Source organism: Propithecus coquereli, unplaced genomic scaffold, assembly GCF_000956105.1.
Source record: "Propithecus coquereli isolate 6110/MARCELLA unplaced genomic scaffold, Pcoq_1.0 Scaffold328, whole genome shotgun sequence".
Lineage (NCBI taxonomy): Eukaryota > Metazoa > Chordata > Mammalia > Primates > Indriidae > Propithecus > Propithecus coquereli.
Genome location: NW_012148930.1, coordinates 434,388 through 453,994, shown reverse-complemented (window position 1 = coordinate 453,994; position 19,607 = coordinate 434,388). Strand labels below are relative to the sequence as shown.

The following is a 19,607-nucleotide window of genomic DNA, read 5'->3' as shown; positions in this document are numbered from 1 at the left end:
GGGAGTAGAAACCAATAATCATTTTGGAAAACAATTTGAAATTACCTACTAAAGTTAAATACACACATATCCTTCAACCTAATATCTCTACTCTTAGACATACAATTTAGGCGTGCTTCCTAAGCTTTAAAAATTATTATAGCAAAATTAAAAAATTATGATCTGGCAGCTCAGGCCTCCTAAGTTGCTACCAGCTGCCCTGAGAGCTCTTAGGGTCAGTATCTCAGCTTATCATTTGGGAAACTTGCTCTGGAGAAATTCTTCACATTTGTACCAGGAGACAAGTACGAGAATACTCATAGCAATATTGTGGAAGCAAAAAATTACAAACAACCCAAATGTCTACCAACAAAATAAATAGATTTTAATAGATAATAATATAAGAGATAAATTCATATAATGGAATACTTCATAGCAGTGAAAATGAAACCAGATAAGTCTTGCAAACACAAGGCACAGCCAAAAAAGTTTACGTATAATAACATCCCAAGAATATACACAAATTTAATTCCATTCATGTGAACAAAATTCACTTAAACAAAATTTTAAAATTTGCCAATCTAACCAAAAATTCTGCCATATAAGATAGATAGAAATTTACTTTTATGACTGTCATTATAATTCCAAGAGAAGAAATTATCCCACAATCAGAAGATCAAGAACACCAGAACAATGTTGAAAGCATTATATTGTACCTTATATTGAGAGTAACTGACCTACGGTTCTTATACTCAGAATTTGTGTTTTTCCTGACTAAAAGATGGGTTTGAAGAATTATATCAAAGAATCAGTATAAATGAATGTCTCATGTGAAGGAAACCACATATTGTCAAGATGTGGAAGCCTACTGAAAAATGAACAGGTGCCTTTTTTTAAGAAGATTAACATACCAATGATCATCAGCAATCAGCACCCCAGATAACTGAATATCATGGCTTGAGTTTGGTTTATACTTTCCAACTGTAGTTGTTCCTTCTTTTATCATATAGAGCAGCATCTCTGATAGTTGTGGATCTTCATTGAGATTAACAAGGTTTGGCAAATGGTTGTCCATTTGAAATGTAATTCCTGCTTTCTGGTAGACGTCAAAAAAAAAAGCTAATCTTAACTACAGCATGAAATTGTTAAATTCACCTAAAACAAATGGTCTGTGTTAAACATTAGAATCATTCTATGTAAAGTCTCGATAAATTAAAAATTTCTTAGAATCTGTCCTTATTATAGAATCTCTCCTTCGTGAGTTCCCTATAACTGTTACCATCATACTTTCAGACTTTCATAGTTATGTCAGTCTTTCTCTGTCCTTCAACATCCTCAGTCCACTCATATATCAATCCATCATCACCAAATTACGTCTCTTCTTATTGACCGATTATCTTTAGAAGGGATCAGTTCCTTTTGTTGTATCTTCATTGTCATCATCTTAGTTCAGGCCCCTAATCAACTCACACAGGAACTGCCGCAGCAGCCTCTTGGTTGCCCTGTCAACAACTTCTGTTTTCAATCCATCTTATTTCCTCTACCAGATTAATTCTCTTGAAAGGGTACTCCCAAAATGCTAATTTCCTGGTCAAACATTTTCAATGGCTTCTCAATTCCTACAGGACATGACTAAATTTCCTTGGCCTAGAAATCAAGCCCCTCATAAACTAATCACAACATATCTTTACAATTTCATTTCCTATGACCTCATATAAACTGCTTGCTCCAATAAAATTGATTCACACACCCTTTCCTGAGGACACCTTCAAGTTTCCCATCTTTAGTCATACAATTTTCCCTTCCTAGAAGGCTCTCTTCCTTTTCTCTACCTAACAAAATCTTATCCCAGCTTCAAACCCCAACTTAAATCCCACCTCCTCTGTGAGGTTGGACTGGCCATGCCGGAGGAACTTTCCCTCCCGCATTCTTACACTGCGCCCCCCGCTGCTCATTTCAAGTATTTCTTCTGAGGTCACTTCCTTTGCTCTTGACTCATCTTCTCCAATTTCCTTTAGATTTCACTCCGTTAAGGAATTTTGATTCATATAAAAAATGTTCAATCCTTTAAAGAAACAAAACCAAAACGTTCCCTCAAATTTACAGCCCCCTTCCCTGACTTTTACAATTCTCACTTTCAAAAAGTCCCTAGGTGTGGCTCTATGTCCTTATCTCTGAGTCATTCCTCAACCCACCGTCATCTGGCTTCTTCCTTCACCGCAATGACCTTATAACTGCACAATGAAATGCACACATTTCTGAAACCTGGGAGTCATTCTTGATTTTTGCATTTCTCTCAACAACCACATCTAAAATAAAAGCTCCCAATCCTATCAATTTTACCTCCTATTTCTTGAATCCAACTCTTCCACTATTCATTCCTGTTGTCGCTGCCATACTCCAAGCTCCCATCAACTCTTGCCTTAACCACAGCAACAGCTTCCTAATGAGTAACTTTCCCTGCCACCGTCAGTCCTTCCTCTCCCACATCCACCTTTCAAACTATTATTGCCAGAAGAATCTATTTAAAACAGAAGTCTGTTGATGTCACTCCCCTTCCATTTAAAACCTTGAGTGGCTCCCAACCATCTAAGTTCCATTTCCTCAATATGTCATGATCTGAATTTTGCATTTCTCTCCAGTCTAATCTGGTCACCAGCTTTAATTTCCAACCATATAAAACTTAATTCTTTAGACGTCCAGACTGTGTTGTGCCCCCATGCCTTTGCACATGGTATCTCTCTGCTTAGCAAATTCTGACTTTGTTAGCCTAGCAAATTCCTATTCATGGCACAAAACTCTGCTTAGTTGTCTCCTTCTCTTTGAAGCTCTTGATAACAACTCCCCTCAGAGTTAATTGTTTCCTCCTCTCTCCTGCTTCTCTACCTTTTGCATACTTTTCATTGCATTATGTTGAACAATACGAAACTGCCAGTGTTCAATCATTTTTTAACCACAAAAATGGTAGTTTCATATGGTTCGAACTAATCAAATCACATTGCACTTTTGTCTTCTATTTACATTTTATAAAACTCCCTCTGGATCACAAGCTCTCTGAGGGACGGAACTGTATTTAATCACCTTGGCCTCCCCTGGTCCTGGTGTAGATATTTAATAAATATTTGTGGAATCAAAGTGAATATAACAAGATAGTTTATTTATATTTTTAACTTTTCAACTAGTTTATGGGCTCTAAGCAATCATAATCTTGATCTTAACATTTCTTTATATTAATCCTCCTTATGGTATTGCTTTCTACAGAGTCAATAAACAGTAAGTATTTGAGAAATTAAATTTACATTAACTGGCATATCAGCAATATTTACTTAGTGGCATATTTCTGTTATTTTCAAACCAGTTTAGAAAGCTGAAATGATACCTGTAATTCCTTTGTTTCTTGAAGTTTTCTTTTTTCAGCTTGTTCAAACTTTTCTTTCCAAATTCTTTCCAAAGACAAACAAATAATAGAATTAAAAACATCTGGATATGTAAAATTGAGAATCAAGAGACAATCAATGAAAATCAGGGAACTACATAATAATATTTAAAATATGATAACCTGGGACTGGGCTGCTCTATTCATATGGAAGTTAGGGAAAAAGATAGACTCAGTATCCTCTTAAGGTCCCTCCCAGTTCTATTATCCCACGGCAACACGTTTCATATTTAAAGTATTAACCACACATTCCACCTTTGCATTTCTGCCATGTCTCTCTCCTGTTGATGCAGTTTCATTCTTAAGGATGTTATTTCTTGACGACAGAGCCTGTATCGTTCAGGGTCAATGTTCCGACTGTTTCTCTGAGCAGCTTTTAGCTTTTCAATTTCTGCCTTCAATTCTGAAGATGTGTTAAAAAATACATGATTAATAACAAAAAAATACATGATTAAAAACATTTAACATATAATAATTCCCACAGTAAACATAATCTTCTATTTCATTTGAAGTTTTAAATATAGTATTACTAAATAAAACAGAATATCGGAGACATCGACTTAACTTTACTTATATGACCTATAACCCTCTAATTGCATTACCCTGAAAAAGTACTCCCCTATTAATGAAATTTCCCCCTTCATAAGTAGAAATAGCCACATAATGTATTGTCCAAAGTGGGAGACTGTTGAAAGATAAAGGGGGCACTCTGAATTACACTGGGACAACAGGCATAAACTGCGATCGTCCCAGATAAACCTCACTCAATATAACCTCACTTGTAATACAGAAGGGATACAAAAGAGAAAGGATGGACCAAGACCAAGAAAACAGATTCTGCTCTCACACCTCTGAAGTGTCCATCACCTTCCGCTGCTAAAAAGGGCCAAAGGACAAAGGGATATGAAAAGATGATAGTTTCATTATCAATAAAGATAAAATCGTACAAATCAAGATTCCTCACAGATATTAAAGTCTATCCTAAATAGATGATTACTGAGAGGTAAATAGAAAGCAGTATTTAGCATAAACGAAGTTAGGCCCGTACTAAAAACTCAAGTCCTTTAAACAACCTTTGGCTCAAAGAATTAAGCAAGAGTAGAACTAATAAATAAAATGACAATGGAGGAAAGGTCATAAGAGAAAAATAATACATAGCTTTATTGGTATTTTGCTGCACACATCTAAGACTCAGTCTGTAAATTTTTTTTTATGCTTGCTGTTTCCCCTTACCGACACTGCATTTTGCGCTTTTTCTGATTGTTTTCCCCCTATTACTTGTTCTCTTTCCTGCTGCCTTTCTACCTATGTCCTTCCATCACTGTAGGATGATGACTAGTATCTATTAAAAATAGGTAGGGGGAAAAAAATCTTTGATTTTCTTAAACTGCATATTTCAAGACTGGAATTAATATTTGAGTATAAAAAATATTCACCTCTAATTAACTTAGCATTCATATCTTCATTTACTTTGGCGATATTGACTATCAAACGGGCTTGGCTAGCATATCTAAGCGTGCTTAAAGTTTCTTCTATGTTGCTGGCAGCAGGACTAATTGTAGCAATCATTGCGGTTTTTGAATTTCCACCAAGACTTTCTTTTAACAGCCTTCAAGGAAAAAAAGTCATAATTAGACTCAGCTTCTCCAACAACTGAATAACAGTAATTACTTAGAAAGAACAAAACAAACCAATAGGGTGTATAATACAGTATGATATTCTTGACTCAAATACCATTTAAACCTTTTTTTGGTATTTGTAGCTATTTTTAGATCTCATAAACACTTTATTTTCTCTTATACCTTTTTTTTGGAGATAGGGTCTCATTCTGTCTCCCAGGCTGGAGTGCACGCAGTAGAGGGATCCTGGCTCACTTTAGCTCTCTCTAACCCTGAATACCTGGGCTCAGGCCATCCTCCCACCTCACTCTCCTAAGCAGCTGGGACTACACGCATGTGCCACCACAACTGGCCTATTTTTAAATTTTTTATACAGATGGGGTCTTGCTATGTTACCCAGGCTGATCTCAAACTCCTGGCCTCAAACAATCCTCCTGCCTCAGCCTCCCAAAGTGCTGGGATTATAGGCCACCACATCTGGCTTTCTCTTATACTTTTTATATTGTGTCATGAAGCAATAATCTGTATAGGGGTTTTAAAATAGGGTTAACCATCAAATATTTTGTAAGATCCCTCTCTCCTTATGAGACCATGAGCTACTTTAGGGAAGGGACTACGTGTCTTGGTCATCTTTGTATTTCCAGTGCAACCACAATCTTTAGAAGCAGGTGCTCAATAAATGTTGGAAACGATGAATCGGCATGTAAACAAAAATTCTATATTATACTATATGTAAAATCTTTATTTTAGAGGAAAAAAGATATGAGACTTAAAACATATCTTTTATAAGGACAGAATACATTTCACCATTCTTAACTTTCAAAGGGCATGAAAAAAAACAAATTTTCTCTTGTAGGTTTAAGATGGCAACCACATTATAATAAACCAATTATAAAGACATTACTGATAAGTAGAGATGCAGTCCTCATCATGACTATACATTAATGCTTACCAGAAGTGAATATTAAATCCATACAGATATTATTTGAATGAACTGTATTGGAAATTAAATATATATGCACTAATGAAAACACTTACTGAGCACCGATGTACTGGCCACTACTACTGGCCACCGGGCCCAGCCACTAACCACTTCTTTATCCCAAAGTTATATGAAGTCAGTCTATCATTCTTTTCCCCACAGTATTCACTATATTTTACACAATTCTTTACACTTTAGAAGATACTTACCATGTAAGAACAGATTCACGATAAGGAATAAAAACCCTCTTTTGATTTGCTTGTTCAGAGAGTGCAGATATAACTTTTCCCAAAGTTAGCAAGGACTTGTTAATACTCACACCTTCCTGTATATAAGATCAAAAAAATTTTTCTTTACTTAAAATAACTTCTCAGCAACAAATTCATTTCACAAAATATACTTCTCCCCTCGTATAATTATTAACACTTTCCTCTACAAACTACCAACTTTCTTATGGCTCAAATTTTATTTTCTTTGAAAATTAATCACAACCAAAAAGTACACATCTCTCTTTAAACCACAGCAATGCAGTCTATAAATGTAAGATAAAGATACATTTTTTAATTAAGTATATTCAGTTTGTATTCTCCTAAAAATAGTGCCCTCAGGAATAAATGTCATCAAAAGGAGAAAAGCACGCCATTACCTTCAGCCGGTCTCCACTGGTGCCAGCCATAGAGCAGCGCTCACTGCCTGCCAGATCTATTAGGTTTATGCGACTTGTTATTCTGTGATCATGTTCCTCCCCTTCCACAAATTCTGTCTATAGCAAAATGATATTAAAATACTTTAAGTTCTGGAGCCTGTTTTTTCAAATCTTTTCTAATGGTTAATAAAACACATGACAAATATAACTAGAAAAAAAAATACTTTAAGTTCTTCTATGACTCACCTTCAACATAATTCATTAAAAGTGAAAGTTTACAAGATTACAAATCACTCATTTATTTTTAAAACCATTCCTTCTTGCATTTGTGATAATTTATAAAGCAAAAAAATTCAGAGTCTACTGAAAAGAATACATTGAGCAGTGGTTAGATTATGCCAAAATAAGAAATTACTTTAAGAAAATTAAAATTCATAACTATTCAGTTATAATAAAGAAACAACAACAAATAGAGGAAAAGCTTAATGTACAAACATATTGTTTATCTCAGCTTTATAACAGCAAAATGCATAAAAATAAAAGTCCAACAGTAGAGAAAACCTTAAGGAAATGTAACAGTTAATGGAATACTATACAGCTATTAAATTATTTTGCAAAGAATTTTAATAACGTAAAATTGTTATGGATGTTGTGAGTCTAAGTGTGATTGTAAAACAACTGAAAGACTATATACCAAAATGTTTAGAGGGGTTTATCTGAGTAGCAGAACCTATGGCTGAATTTTCAAAAATCTTTTACTTTCTAATGTTTTTCTGAATACTCTATAATCACTTTAATTACCTTTTTTTAGAGACAGGGTCTTGCTCTGTCGCCCAGGCTAAAGTACGGTGGTGCAATCACAGCTCACTGCAGCTTCAAACTCCTGGATTCAAGCAATCCTCCCACCTCAGCCTCCCAAGTAGCTAGGACTACAGGGTCATACCACTACACCTGGCTACCACACATCATTGATAATATATTGTCATATATTGATATGATCATATCAATGGTATATTAATAATCATCTATTACTGATTTAAAAAATTAATAAATGGTATACCTGCCATATATACCAACAGTCAAAGTCATTGTGTATATTTCCTAAAATCCAACTAAGTTTATATAACTGTACATTTACCTTTTGTTTTGAAGAAGAAAATAAGAAAGACACGAAACTCAAATGTATGTACTATCTTGCCTAAGAAAATAATCAACAACAAAAAAATACCTTGGTCTGGGTCATCACCAGGGTAAAAACTGAATGAGATCGGGAGCTTTTATCATTCATACCAGTAGCAGCTGTTGCTCTTTGTTTATTTCCCAATTCTAGCCAACTCTAATAAGAAAAAAGGAAGGGAGGTCAAAACAGCAGACTGTAATTCATTGGAATAAAAATTCAGGTACAAAAAAGTTAAGACAGCATATTTGGTAACATACACACATTTATAATCCACTTATAAAATTAATAACTATTTCTCTTTTAAAAGTTTATATTCCCATTGCCTATTTTTTTTTTCCATCAGAGAAATCTGAATCAGGAAATAACAACTTTAAAAGGCTATTTCTATAACTCTAAGCCTATATGATGGTCAATATTTATTGTTAATTAAGAAGAACAATTCTTTTGATTATAGCTTAACAAACAAAAATCAGTTTGTGATAAATTAATACAATTAACCTTTTATTTATGCAAACAGCAATTAAGGAAATATTCTTATGAATATTTAGGTTTATACCCTATCTATTAACAGTGAAAAGATGACAAAATACAATCAGTCTTACCTGGATATCAGAGTAAGAACTGACAACGTTCCTATTTTTAAGAAGTAAAAAAACAAAATTTATTTTAGTGATGATTATACTCTTGTTCTCATAAAACAATAACAACCTTTCAATTACATAATTACTGTCAGAAGGTCATAATAATATTCAGAGATATTATACTGATTCTCCCATTCTTAAATCCAGTAAATAAAATCATGCTTTAATTTTACCAAAAAGTTTGATTATTCTTAATATAAGTAAGCACCTTAGCATCTTAGCATTATAATATTCAAGTCTAAATCATGACACCAAAAGATATACTTTAACACATATGTATATGCGTAGGTGTATGTATGTGTTGGTGTGTATAGGTCCCAACACAATCCTAGATTTAGTAAATGGAGCTGAATCATATCTAATCATTTTCCCTTTCCTTTAAGAAAAGCATTTGGAATGAAAAAGAAAGTAAATGACTCTCGGCATTTAACGAACTCTTAATTCATTTTAGCACCTTCTTCCCTCTTCAGCTTAAAGTAATAGGTATAAAAAGCAGGTTGAGAAGGGAGATTTAATTTAATGGGAGGAAAAGAGGGGGTAAAAGGGAGAAAAATCAAATTTATTTATTTATTTCATACTCAGTATAATTAATACTCTATGGCAGACACCTTATAGGCACTGTGAAAGATACGAACAAATAAAAACAAGGAACACTATATGGAAAGAGAGGGCAAACTTAATGGGCTATTATTAAGGGTAGAAGGCTAAATAGCTATCCAGGGTTCCAAAGTTGGGGAGGCCAATGAGAATACAATAAGGATTATAAGAAAACAACATTCACTGTATTCGTTTGTTTTCTCTTCCTTGCTCTTGCTGAGCCAAACACTTACATGGACAGTGCTTCAACATATGGTCCAGAAATAGGATGTTCCCTTACTCTCAGCTAGATAGAAGCAAATACTTGCATCATTAGGAGTATAACAAATATTTCATATAAAATATAATTTTAAATGATCATTTTTTTCCTATATTTTGAGTGTAAGGTAAAGAGATTTGTATTTACTTTATCCAGAAAAAAATACAAAGACTTTTACAAAAATAAATCTATAAAGCATTAAGAAACTGCTTCAATAACAAAAACTATTTATAGTTGCACAATATGCAACAAAACATTGTAGCATCAAAGGTCTTACTAGTTTTTTTATTCTCCTTCTTTTTTTTTTTTCTTTTTTTATAGAGACAGGGTCTGGTCTCAAACTCCTGGGCTCAAGCAGTCCTCCCTCCACGGCTTCCCACAGTGCTGGGATTTCAGGTAGGTATGAGCCACTGTGCCTGGCCTACTTTTTTATTCTTAAATTAAATCTTGCAGTAGATACTATCTACATACTTTTAAATATCTCTGTAAAACACATTCATTAAAATTTCAGACATTCACATTTTTCTTCATTGTTACATTATTATACATTTCCAACTCTGTGACCAGAAATTTTAAAATGTACAGAAGCCACAGAAGAAAATGTCAAATTTTGTTTGTTTCTTGATGTTGCCAATAGTAAACTGCATAACCTTGGAAAAGTAAAGAAGGCAATAGACTTCATTAGATTTTTTTGTTTCTTGTGTTCCGAGGTCCTTTGCAAAATTACAAATTTTAAGTTCAAATAGCAATTTTTTAAAAGCTATGTAATTCTGAAACATTTTATTTCACAGATTATTTATATCCTTTTGCTAAATAATCCACTGAAATACATATTCTATTTTTTTTTGCACCAAGCCCTGAAATACATATTCTGTAATAAAAATACAATTTTAAAAACTTTTACTGCTTTTTGACTTACGCCCAGTTAGGGATTTGGTATTTGACTTACATGGTTGAACTATAATAAATCTTAGAACAAATATTTTATCTTTAACTTTTACACAATTCTTGATTAAAATAAGGAGGTTGAATTTTAATAACTAATTTCCACTAATGATAATGTTCAGTTTTTCTAAATAACAATGTAATTAGACTGCAGATCCTAAGCATTTGCCATCATACAACAGCATTTTATAAATATTTAAGCTATTATCACCCAGACAACTCATAATTATATGCATTTATAAGAACAGAAAATAAATAATAGATTGTTTTAATCTTACTGGTTGCTTTCTCTGCCCATTTTCACCTTTACAAACCAGAAGGTCATGAATTTTTTCATTATATACTTCAAAGAAGCTCATTTCAAGGTGATAGCTGGCCTAGTAGGAATAGAAACAACATGTAATTTATTTTAAAATTCTTCACGTTTTGCAAATCATATATCTGATATGGGTCTAGAATCCAAAATATATAAAGAATTCTTACAACTCAACAAGACAAATAGCCCAATTAAAAAATGGGCAAAGGACTTGAATAGACATTTCTCTAAAGAAGATACACAAATCGCCAAAAAGCACATGTAAAGATGTTCAACATCATTTCTCTGCAGGGAAATGCAATCAAAGCCCCAATGAGAAATCACATTAGAGGACGGCTATAATGTTTTTTAAATGAAAAACAAGTGTTGATGAGGATGGAGAAATTGGGACCTACTCCATTGCTGGTGGAAATGTATTTAATACAATGGTGCAGCCTCTGTAGAACATAGTTGGCAGTTCCTCAAAACGTTAAACATAAAATTACCATATGACCCAGCAATCACTCTACACATCCAAAATAATTGAGAACAGGTATTCAAACAAAAATGTGTACCAATGTTCACAGCAGCACTATTCACAATAGCCAAAACGTAGAAACAACCCAAATGTCCATCAACTGACAAATGGATAAACGAAATTGCTATATCCGTACAATGGAATGTTATTCAGCCATTAAAGGAATGAAGTACTGATATATGCTACGATATGGACGAACCCCCAACACATTATACTAAGTGAAAGAAGCCTGACACAAAAGGGCACATACTGCATGATTCCACTTACATGAAATTTCCAGAAGAGGTAAATCCATAGAAACATAAAGCAGATTAGTAGCTTCCAGGAGTTGGGGAGAAGGAAAAACGGGTTGTGACTACTTAATGAGTACAGGTATCCTTGGGGGTGATGAAAACTACGGGAAACTAGAGAGAGATGACAGCTGCACAACATCATGAACGGACTAAATGCCACTGAATTGCATACTCTACAGTGGTTAATTCTGTTACATGAATTTTACCTTAATTAAAAAATATTTTAATATAAACAGCAAGAGAAGTCCTTGCATTTCTTCTTCTTAACTTCTAGATAAGGTTGAATTCAGTCCAATAAGCGTATCTTAAGTATCTGTCTCCTATGTGTATGGCTTTAAGTTATTTTCAGAAGGATATAGAGAAGTATCAGACAAGGTTCTTGCCCATGAGGTTATGATCTCAGAGAAATATAACATACCATCCAACAGACAAGACAGAGCAATAGAAAATTAAGAACCTTGGGCTAGGCATGGTGGCTCACACCTGTAATCCTAGCACTCTGGGAATCCGAGGTGGGAGAATCGATTGAGCTCGGGAATTCAAGACCAGCCCGAGCAAGAGTGAGACCCCATCTCTACTAAAAATAGAAAAGATTAGCTGGACATGGTGGCATGTGCCTGCAGTCCCAGCTACTCAGGAGGCTGAGGCAGGAGGATCTCTTGAGCCCAGAAGTTTGAGGTTGCTGTGAGCTAGGCTGACACCATGGCACTTCAGCCCAGGCAACAGAGCAAGATTCTGTCTCAAAAAAAAAAAAAGAAAGAAAATTAAGAACCAAAATGAGAGATATCAATAAAATGAGACTATCAATAAAATGACTAATGAGAAAGAGGAAAAACTAGGATGGCCAGAGGCTGGGTAAGGAGTAACTAGAATGATAGAATGTGAGGCATGAGAGACGGAGGGGACGGACCAGAAAAAGAGGGTAAGGACAGCAGCGCCTATGCATGGTACGTGCTCAGGACAGAAAAGACACTCCGTATGTTGACATTCAGTCTGATAAGATGGGACCTTAACATTCTTCCTGATAGGAGCAGAAAGCAATCATCACACTAAGTGAGGCTGAGCCTTTCCTCCTTTTGGTTCAGAAAGATACGGTGTTGAGTCCAAAAGGGGGAAATTCTGCTACCATACAGCTTCTTTGACAGTTAGGGAATGGTTTCCTATTTAGAGAAATAAATTTCATCCATTGGCCCAGAAGTGAGTCAGCAAGCATCTAACAGAATTGGAAGCTTCAAGGGAGTTTAAAAGATTTAGGTTTAATTTGCCAAGTATTTATTGTGCCCCACTAGGGACAAAGCAGTCTTCTAAGAGCTGTTGGAGAATATGAGATGAACTGGACATAGTCTTTACCCTAAAAGAACTTACGATCTAATAGGAAATGCAATATAGTACATGAGCAATAAAAGGCAGAGTATAGTTGGTGTCGCTGGAGAGGAACAACACAGCTCCAGACAAAGAGAACAGATATATGGGACATTGTGTAATTGTAAGATCATTCACAAATACTATGTTATAGGTATGGGGGCTCAGAATTCAAAAAACATGTATTAATGCCTATTTTTATATAAAATAGTATTATGTATTATATTACGGAGGCTCCAAGAGGACTTAGAAATGAAAGTATAGTGGGGAATGAGTTAGGAAAGGTATTTAAGGCCACACTGGCAAGAATCTACCTTTTTCTTCTCCTCTGAGGCTCCTGCCATCATACCCTCCAATAGATAAGACAGAGCAATAGAAAATTAAGAACAAAAATGAGGGATAATGACTGTAAATAAAATGTCTAAACAGAAAGGGGCTGTACCACCTTCTATTCCCCCTGCTCCGCATCCATTCTGAGTAATTCCAAAGCTGATATAACTACAATCATCTAGTTGCACTCACTATGTGCTAGGTACTATTCAAAACCTCTTACATAGATCAACTCATTTAATCCTCACAGCAAACCTATGAGAAAGATACCATCATCATCAACTCTATTTTCTGTGCTGAAACACAGAGAGATTAAGTAAATTGTTCAAGGTCATACTTCTAGTAAAGTAAAAAAGCTTAGATTCAAATTCAATTAATCTATTTCCAAAGTCCATGCTCTTAATCATCACATTATATTCCTCAGTGATAGTCATTCTATGCAAAATCAGAGCCTCCCAGTTCTGTGAAATCATTCCAAAGACCTCTGCCTCTACTTCACCTGATCTATCTCTCCCTGGCTTCTATTACCTTCCAATTACTCTCCCTCTGAAATCTTAAACAGAGAACTCTGCCCCACAAGCCACAGCTTTCTCACTTTCTTATTCCCACTAACCTTGGACTTGAATCACATTTCATCTTATAGTCTCTGCACAATCATGTTTCTACTGATCCCACCTATTTTTAATTTAATTCCTGGGAGTGAGAAGTTGAGGGGAGAATAAGAGGACAGAGGAGGGACAGTGTATCCACAGAGAAGACAGAACTCATCATCTACTCAATTCTGCTTTTCCTCTCGTGATCTCAAAGAATGCCATCAATATCTACTCTGGTCCTCCAACCAGAAACATCGATTTCCCTCTCTCATCCTCCATTTCCAATAGTCAGCAAGTCTTACCAGTTCTACTCGCTAAGATCTCTCGAAGTTTGCCCCGTGGCCACCCCTACTGTCAAACCACCTTCGTTTAGCTCCTTGCCATGTCTCATCCAGCTTACAAGCCCCACAGCTGGTCTCTTTGCATCCAGTCCTATTTCCCTTCAATCCACTCTCCACATCACAGCCAGGGCTATTTTTTTTTTAAAGAATAAATATGATCATATTACTTCCCTGTTCAAAATCCTTCCATAGCCTTTTAGATTCCTGGAAGCATGGTTCACAAAGTCCTTCATTACCGAGTTCTGTCTGCCTCTCTAGTTTCATCTCTTGCTACCCTCCACCCTCAAATTTCACATTCAAAATAGTAAACAATTTATAGATTCCTAACGGCGCCTACTTTCTTGCTTTCAAATCTTTTGCACGTGCTGTTCCCTCTGCCTGGAATGTCCTTCACCCCTGTGTCACCAAGGCAATGACTGCTATGGATCCTTCAAAAATAAGCTCAGTGGCTCCCTCCTCTACAAGAAACTCTGTCTCCCTCTAATCTTACATGTTCTCACTCACATGTTCTATCACATCATTTAATTTACTTAGCATTTAATTGATTGTACTTGGCTGTTTACTGGCCCATTTCTCCCATGATACTTTCCTGACTACAGGGACCAAGTCTTTTAACTCTGTGCCCTCGATCTAGCACAACATTTTCCCAATTTCCCTTTTCCTAAGAATTACTAGAGGAAAAGCATAAAACTTATAAAACCCCAAGCTCTACCCCAGACCAACTGACTCAGAGTCTCCAGAAGAGATTTTTAGCAAGTGCACACGCGCACACACGCACACACACCCCTGCCACATCTCTGGTGAGTCTTACAATAAAGCAAATTTGAGGCAGAAAAATTGGTCTAATGGTGTCTGGCAACAGCAGACGCTCAGTAAGTGTTTGCTGAATGTATAAATGAGTAAGTGCAAAGGGAAGCCAGCACAGCCTGTTCAGGTGGAGTGTAGTGGAAAAAGCATGGCTTTTGAAGTCAAATATGGGTTCAAACTCCAGCTTTACTACTCTTTTTGCTTCACATTGTCAAAAAGTGTATGCCTGCCATCCTCAGTTATGTCTGCGCACCTGACTACAGAGACACGTATGATGGCACAGAGGCACATAACCACCACACTGTGAGCCACTAAACATACACAGGAGAAAGAAAGCAGAGAAACGCAGAAAAGACAGAAGAGATGATGCCCCATCACTGTCCACCAGGTGGAATTGATTCTGAATTTGGAATCCCCATCCTCCCTCTCTCCACACCACTGTTCCAGAGGAGAGTAATCTAGAAATTAGAACTATATCTTCCATTAAATATTTCCTTAGTGGCATTACTCCGATTTGAACTTGATTTAACTATTTTCTAGTCTGATATGAAGCTTGCAGATATTATGAAAACATACCTCTTGGGATTGTTTTTTGGCTACTTGAGCAAAAAGATCTTCACAAAATCTTGGAATTATTCCTGGTTCTTCACTAAATCCCATCATCCTGAAAAATACATTATGAATAAGGGGTAAGTAAAACCAATTAGGTTTTTTAAAAAAATTATTTTGAGGTAAATGGGCTGGGGAAGGAATCAGGAGTAAGTTAATTAAATCTCAAAAGAACCCACACTCTGGAGCCAAATCTGTCTTAGTCCAAATCTTGATCCCACTGTTTATTAGCTCTGTGACCTTGGACAAAATACTTGACCTTACTAAACCTCAATTTCCTCTTCTGTAAAATGGGAATAATAAAAGTATCTAATTTAGAGAGCTATGAGACAGTATAAGCTAAGCCTTTAGCACAGGGCCTGGAATATAGAAGGAACTCAATAAATGCTAGCTACTATTAAAATTCTGAGTATTTCCTTCTAGGACAGGAATTATTACCATAGCTACTAACTATCAAATGCCTTACTTTTAATTATCTTAACAATTGCAAGATAACTTCTCTGTGCTTCAGTTTACACAAGAAATATAAATTATAGTAAAATAGGGCCATTGATACTTATGAGGTAAATTGTATCTCACGAGTAAACTGAAGCCCTGAGGCTAAGTACTTGCCCAGGTTTGCGAACTAGTATATAAAATGGATGAGATTTGAGCCCAGATCTCTGTGGTTTCAAAACTACATTCTTTCTATCACATCATGTTGCTTCACACAAAAGAAGATGTAAACATTTCTGGATAACTGCATTTGCAATACAACTTACGTATATGATTTTCCAGAGCCAGTCTGACCGTAGGCAAAAAGACAGGTATTATAGCCTTCAAAGGCTCTTTCTAGGAGTGGTGCTGCTAGCGTCTCATAGACAGTTGTCTGGCTAGCGTAGTGAGGATGACACTCATCAAAAGACCAGAACGAAACATCATAAATAAAATTATAAACTTGTTTCATGTCAGGATGTTCCACAGTTATTTCTTCCTCATTCATGAAGACCACCTGGGATGCTTTTTCAATCTTCTCTCTTTAAAGAAGCACAAAGGTAATAACTTTAAGTTTAAATTAATAAGAAAGAAAGAAGCACAAGAAAAAATCAAGTTATTACAATTATTGTAGGTATTATTCCCACAGAATATAATAAGGAACTGAGAACCAGTTAAATATAACATTCTTCCAAAGCAAGATAATTGTTTAGTTTTATGTGGAAAATGCAGACCAGCAAACATAATTCTAGTGGGTTTCTAAAATATATTTCCTGTGACTCCAGTGCCACCATTCAAAAGGAAAATGGAATTCCAGTTTTCTTTTCCAGAATACCTACCCTACTTATACAAGATTTTTCCTTTTTACCTTTTTCTCTTAAACTATACCTTTTTCCCATCCCACCTACTCTATCTGAACTCTTCAGTTGAAATCTAGAAACATCTTTATTATACAAATTTTGGGGCACCAATCTATACAAAGCTGGCGTAAAATATAAATATAATTTCAACAAATTCATATGAATGTAAGTTTGAATCGTAAGTCTCCTGGCTACTAGTTGTTGTCACTGTTATTCCAACGGTTCCTTCTTCCTCTACATTCTCTCTTTTAAAACCATGAATCTTCATGTCTATCCTTCTTCCTTCTCAGACTTAGGTGGTCTTAGGTAATCTTTCACTTACTCTAGATCTGTAGTAAAATAATGTCACTCCTTGTCTGGCCCCAGATATCCACCCACTTTCCCCTCCACCCCCTCCTCTGAACGCCGCTGTAGATCAGAATTTATCCTGGAAACCATCTGCCTCATCAATTTGACAAGTGCCAGTCCACACCAGTCCTGCTTGCAAGGCTTGTCTGATGAGTCTGGAATTAGGCACTTGGTCCCTTCCTAAGTTCTTTTCAATGTACTCATCCATCTTGGGTTTTGTCCCTACCAGCTCGGCTCCTTCTGTTGCCTTTCTTCCTATCATGTGTTTGAGGCTCTTCTATCAGACTTCCCAACTCCTCAAATTAACCCACTCTCAGGTCTCTCCCCTTATTACTAACCCATTTTCACTAGAAAGGTCTTAAACTTGCAAACTGGAAGTTCCTTCCCCAATGCAGTGATCATCCTATCCTCTTCCAACTTGGACACACAGCATTAAACACTACTGACCCTGTCAAGTTTTTCACTGAACTCCCTTAAAATATTTAAAAATAATTAGATTTCACATTTCATTTCTTCAACCCTATCCCTAATCTGTGTCTCTGTCCCACCCACAATCACTTTTGGAGAGAAATTTTTTGCCATCAAATAAATCACTGCATTTGTAACAACTATATTTTAATCAGATGATGACGATGATCACCGCTCTAAAAAGGGTTCTGAAAGGAACTCTTTGGGAAACAAGTAACCTGTCATGGCTCTTTGTAAGGGAAAGGTAGATGATCCCAGCATATATTGCGGCTCTGAAAGCAGATTGTATTAGAGACTCAAATGACTTATTCAGGCTTTTTTTCCTTTCTTTTTTTTGAATAATTCCAAAAACAAGGAAATATTCAGGCTTTTTAAAAGCAGTATACCTAGAGAAACTTGCATATGTAAAATGTGGTGATTTGGGGTTTTTTATTGTACAGTCAGCCATCAAAATTTATCAACATACTACAACTAAACCCAAAAGTTCTTTCTACATAAAAATATCGTCAACAAGTTTGAAGATACATTAAGTATGCTGACTTTCCAAAGGCAGAGGAATTAAAGACACATTACATGTCACTGGCTTGGCTTTAGATTTTAAAAGGTGTGACATACCTCTTGGTGAAAGGCCTTACCCGTACTGCCACTGTCACTCGACTGTTCTCTATTTTTAAGGGGTCTGTTTCTTTACAGGTGTTCTGAACTGCAGTTTGTTCCACAGCAGGGAGCGTATTCTCTTGTGAACTTTCCCTTTTATTCACAAGAAGAGAACTTTTTGGCCTTTGTTTAACTTGAAGGTTAGGCACCCTGTTCTTCAGTCCTGAGGCGGCTGGGCTCTTAAGCTGAGGCATGCCACACTTTGGTGTCAATTTGTGTTCTGTTATACATTTCGTAGGTGTTTTCTCTAAGCTTCCAAATTTATTTGAATTTTTTGCAATGTCCTTCCCAATATTTCTTTGATGTAAGTTTCCTATTCCTAACACTTTCACATCCAACTTGCTCTGAATAGGTTTCGCTGCCAAGTGTCCTGATTTAACAACTTCAGTTTGACTCTGGGAACCAGCGGGTACTCTGTTACTTGAGTACTTAAGTGTAACATTTTCATTTGCCCCACTGGTTGCAGAAAATGTTTCTTTGTATTTCTCATCAGCCACCATTTCAGTGTCTTTTGGATCTTTAGCTAAAGGTACAGGAGATGCAACAAAAGAGTTTTTAACATTATTTACAGTATTTACATTTGTAGTAGTTTCCTTTGAAGCACAATTATTTTCTCTTTCGCCTCCCACATCCTGCATTGTTTTCCACTTCTCCATGTAATCTGTTTTAGCTGTTTTCCACTTTTCCGAAGACTCTGTTTTAGCACGACGTTGTAGTGTAAGACATTTTTCTGCTGTTTTTTCAGTTGTGTCTCCCAACTCACTACCAAGCAAAGATGGTTCTTTGTTCCTTGTAGTTCTTCTCTGAAGTACCAATTTACCTACAGGGTTAGGGGTAAGGGATACGTCTTCCGTTTTTTTACTGGCAGAAATAACATAAGTGCTATTTATGTCTCTGGTTTTACTTGCAGATCTCAATAATGGATCATCATTTTCACATTCTGACATATCCGACTTCAAACGCAACTTAAGTCTGCTACTGTGGGTGAGGGCACTTAGTGAAGAACTCTTTGGGGTAGAAGTAATACCAAGGATATTGCTGTTATATCTATTAGGAGCAGTGTGTACTGACATTTTGGCAGACAGTTATTTTTAAAAGAATGTTGCTGAAGATTCTAATCTCCTCTTTGGACATTCATTTGATTTCCAGCCATTTCTTACGTATCAGTTTCTAAAAATATCCACTAAACTGCAAAAACAATAAAGACGGATTTAGATTGCACAGACTACAAACAAGCTTTAATAATACAGAGAACATCCCATTGTATAATTCTCGGAAGCATGCATTAGAATAAATCACAATGTCCAGCTCAGATATCGCTTCCAAGCAACTTCAGACAAGTCTCTTC

General features: G+C 35.9%; 1 protein-coding gene across 1 annotated transcript in view; it reads right to left on the bottom strand.

The window, feature by feature from the left end:
• Positions 1-19,338, bottom strand: part of KIF14 (kinesin family member 14) — an 89,310-nt gene extending 69,972 nt beyond the window's left edge. The window contains exons 1-13 of the mRNA XM_012650451.1: positions 18,218-19,338; positions 16,214-16,468; positions 15,420-15,507; positions 10,563-10,661; positions 9,314-9,366; positions 8,445-8,475; positions 7,891-7,998; positions 6,663-6,779; positions 6,226-6,341; positions 4,852-5,024; positions 3,671-3,818; positions 3,359-3,422; positions 891-1,075 (exon numbers count right to left, since the gene is read on the bottom strand). Coding sequence (XP_012505905.1) covers positions 891-1,075; positions 3,359-3,422; positions 3,671-3,818; positions 4,852-5,024; positions 6,226-6,341; positions 6,663-6,779; positions 7,891-7,998; positions 8,445-8,475; positions 9,314-9,366; positions 10,563-10,661; positions 15,420-15,507; positions 16,214-16,468; positions 18,218-19,332 — 2,552 coding nt within the window. The 5' untranslated portion in view covers positions 19,333-19,338. The remainder of the gene's footprint in view (positions 1-890; positions 1,076-3,358; positions 3,423-3,670; positions 3,819-4,851; positions 5,025-6,225; positions 6,342-6,662; positions 6,780-7,890; positions 7,999-8,444; positions 8,476-9,313; positions 9,367-10,562; positions 10,662-15,419; positions 15,508-16,213; positions 16,469-18,217) is intronic.
• Between the last annotated feature and the right edge of the window lie 269 nt (positions 19,339-19,607).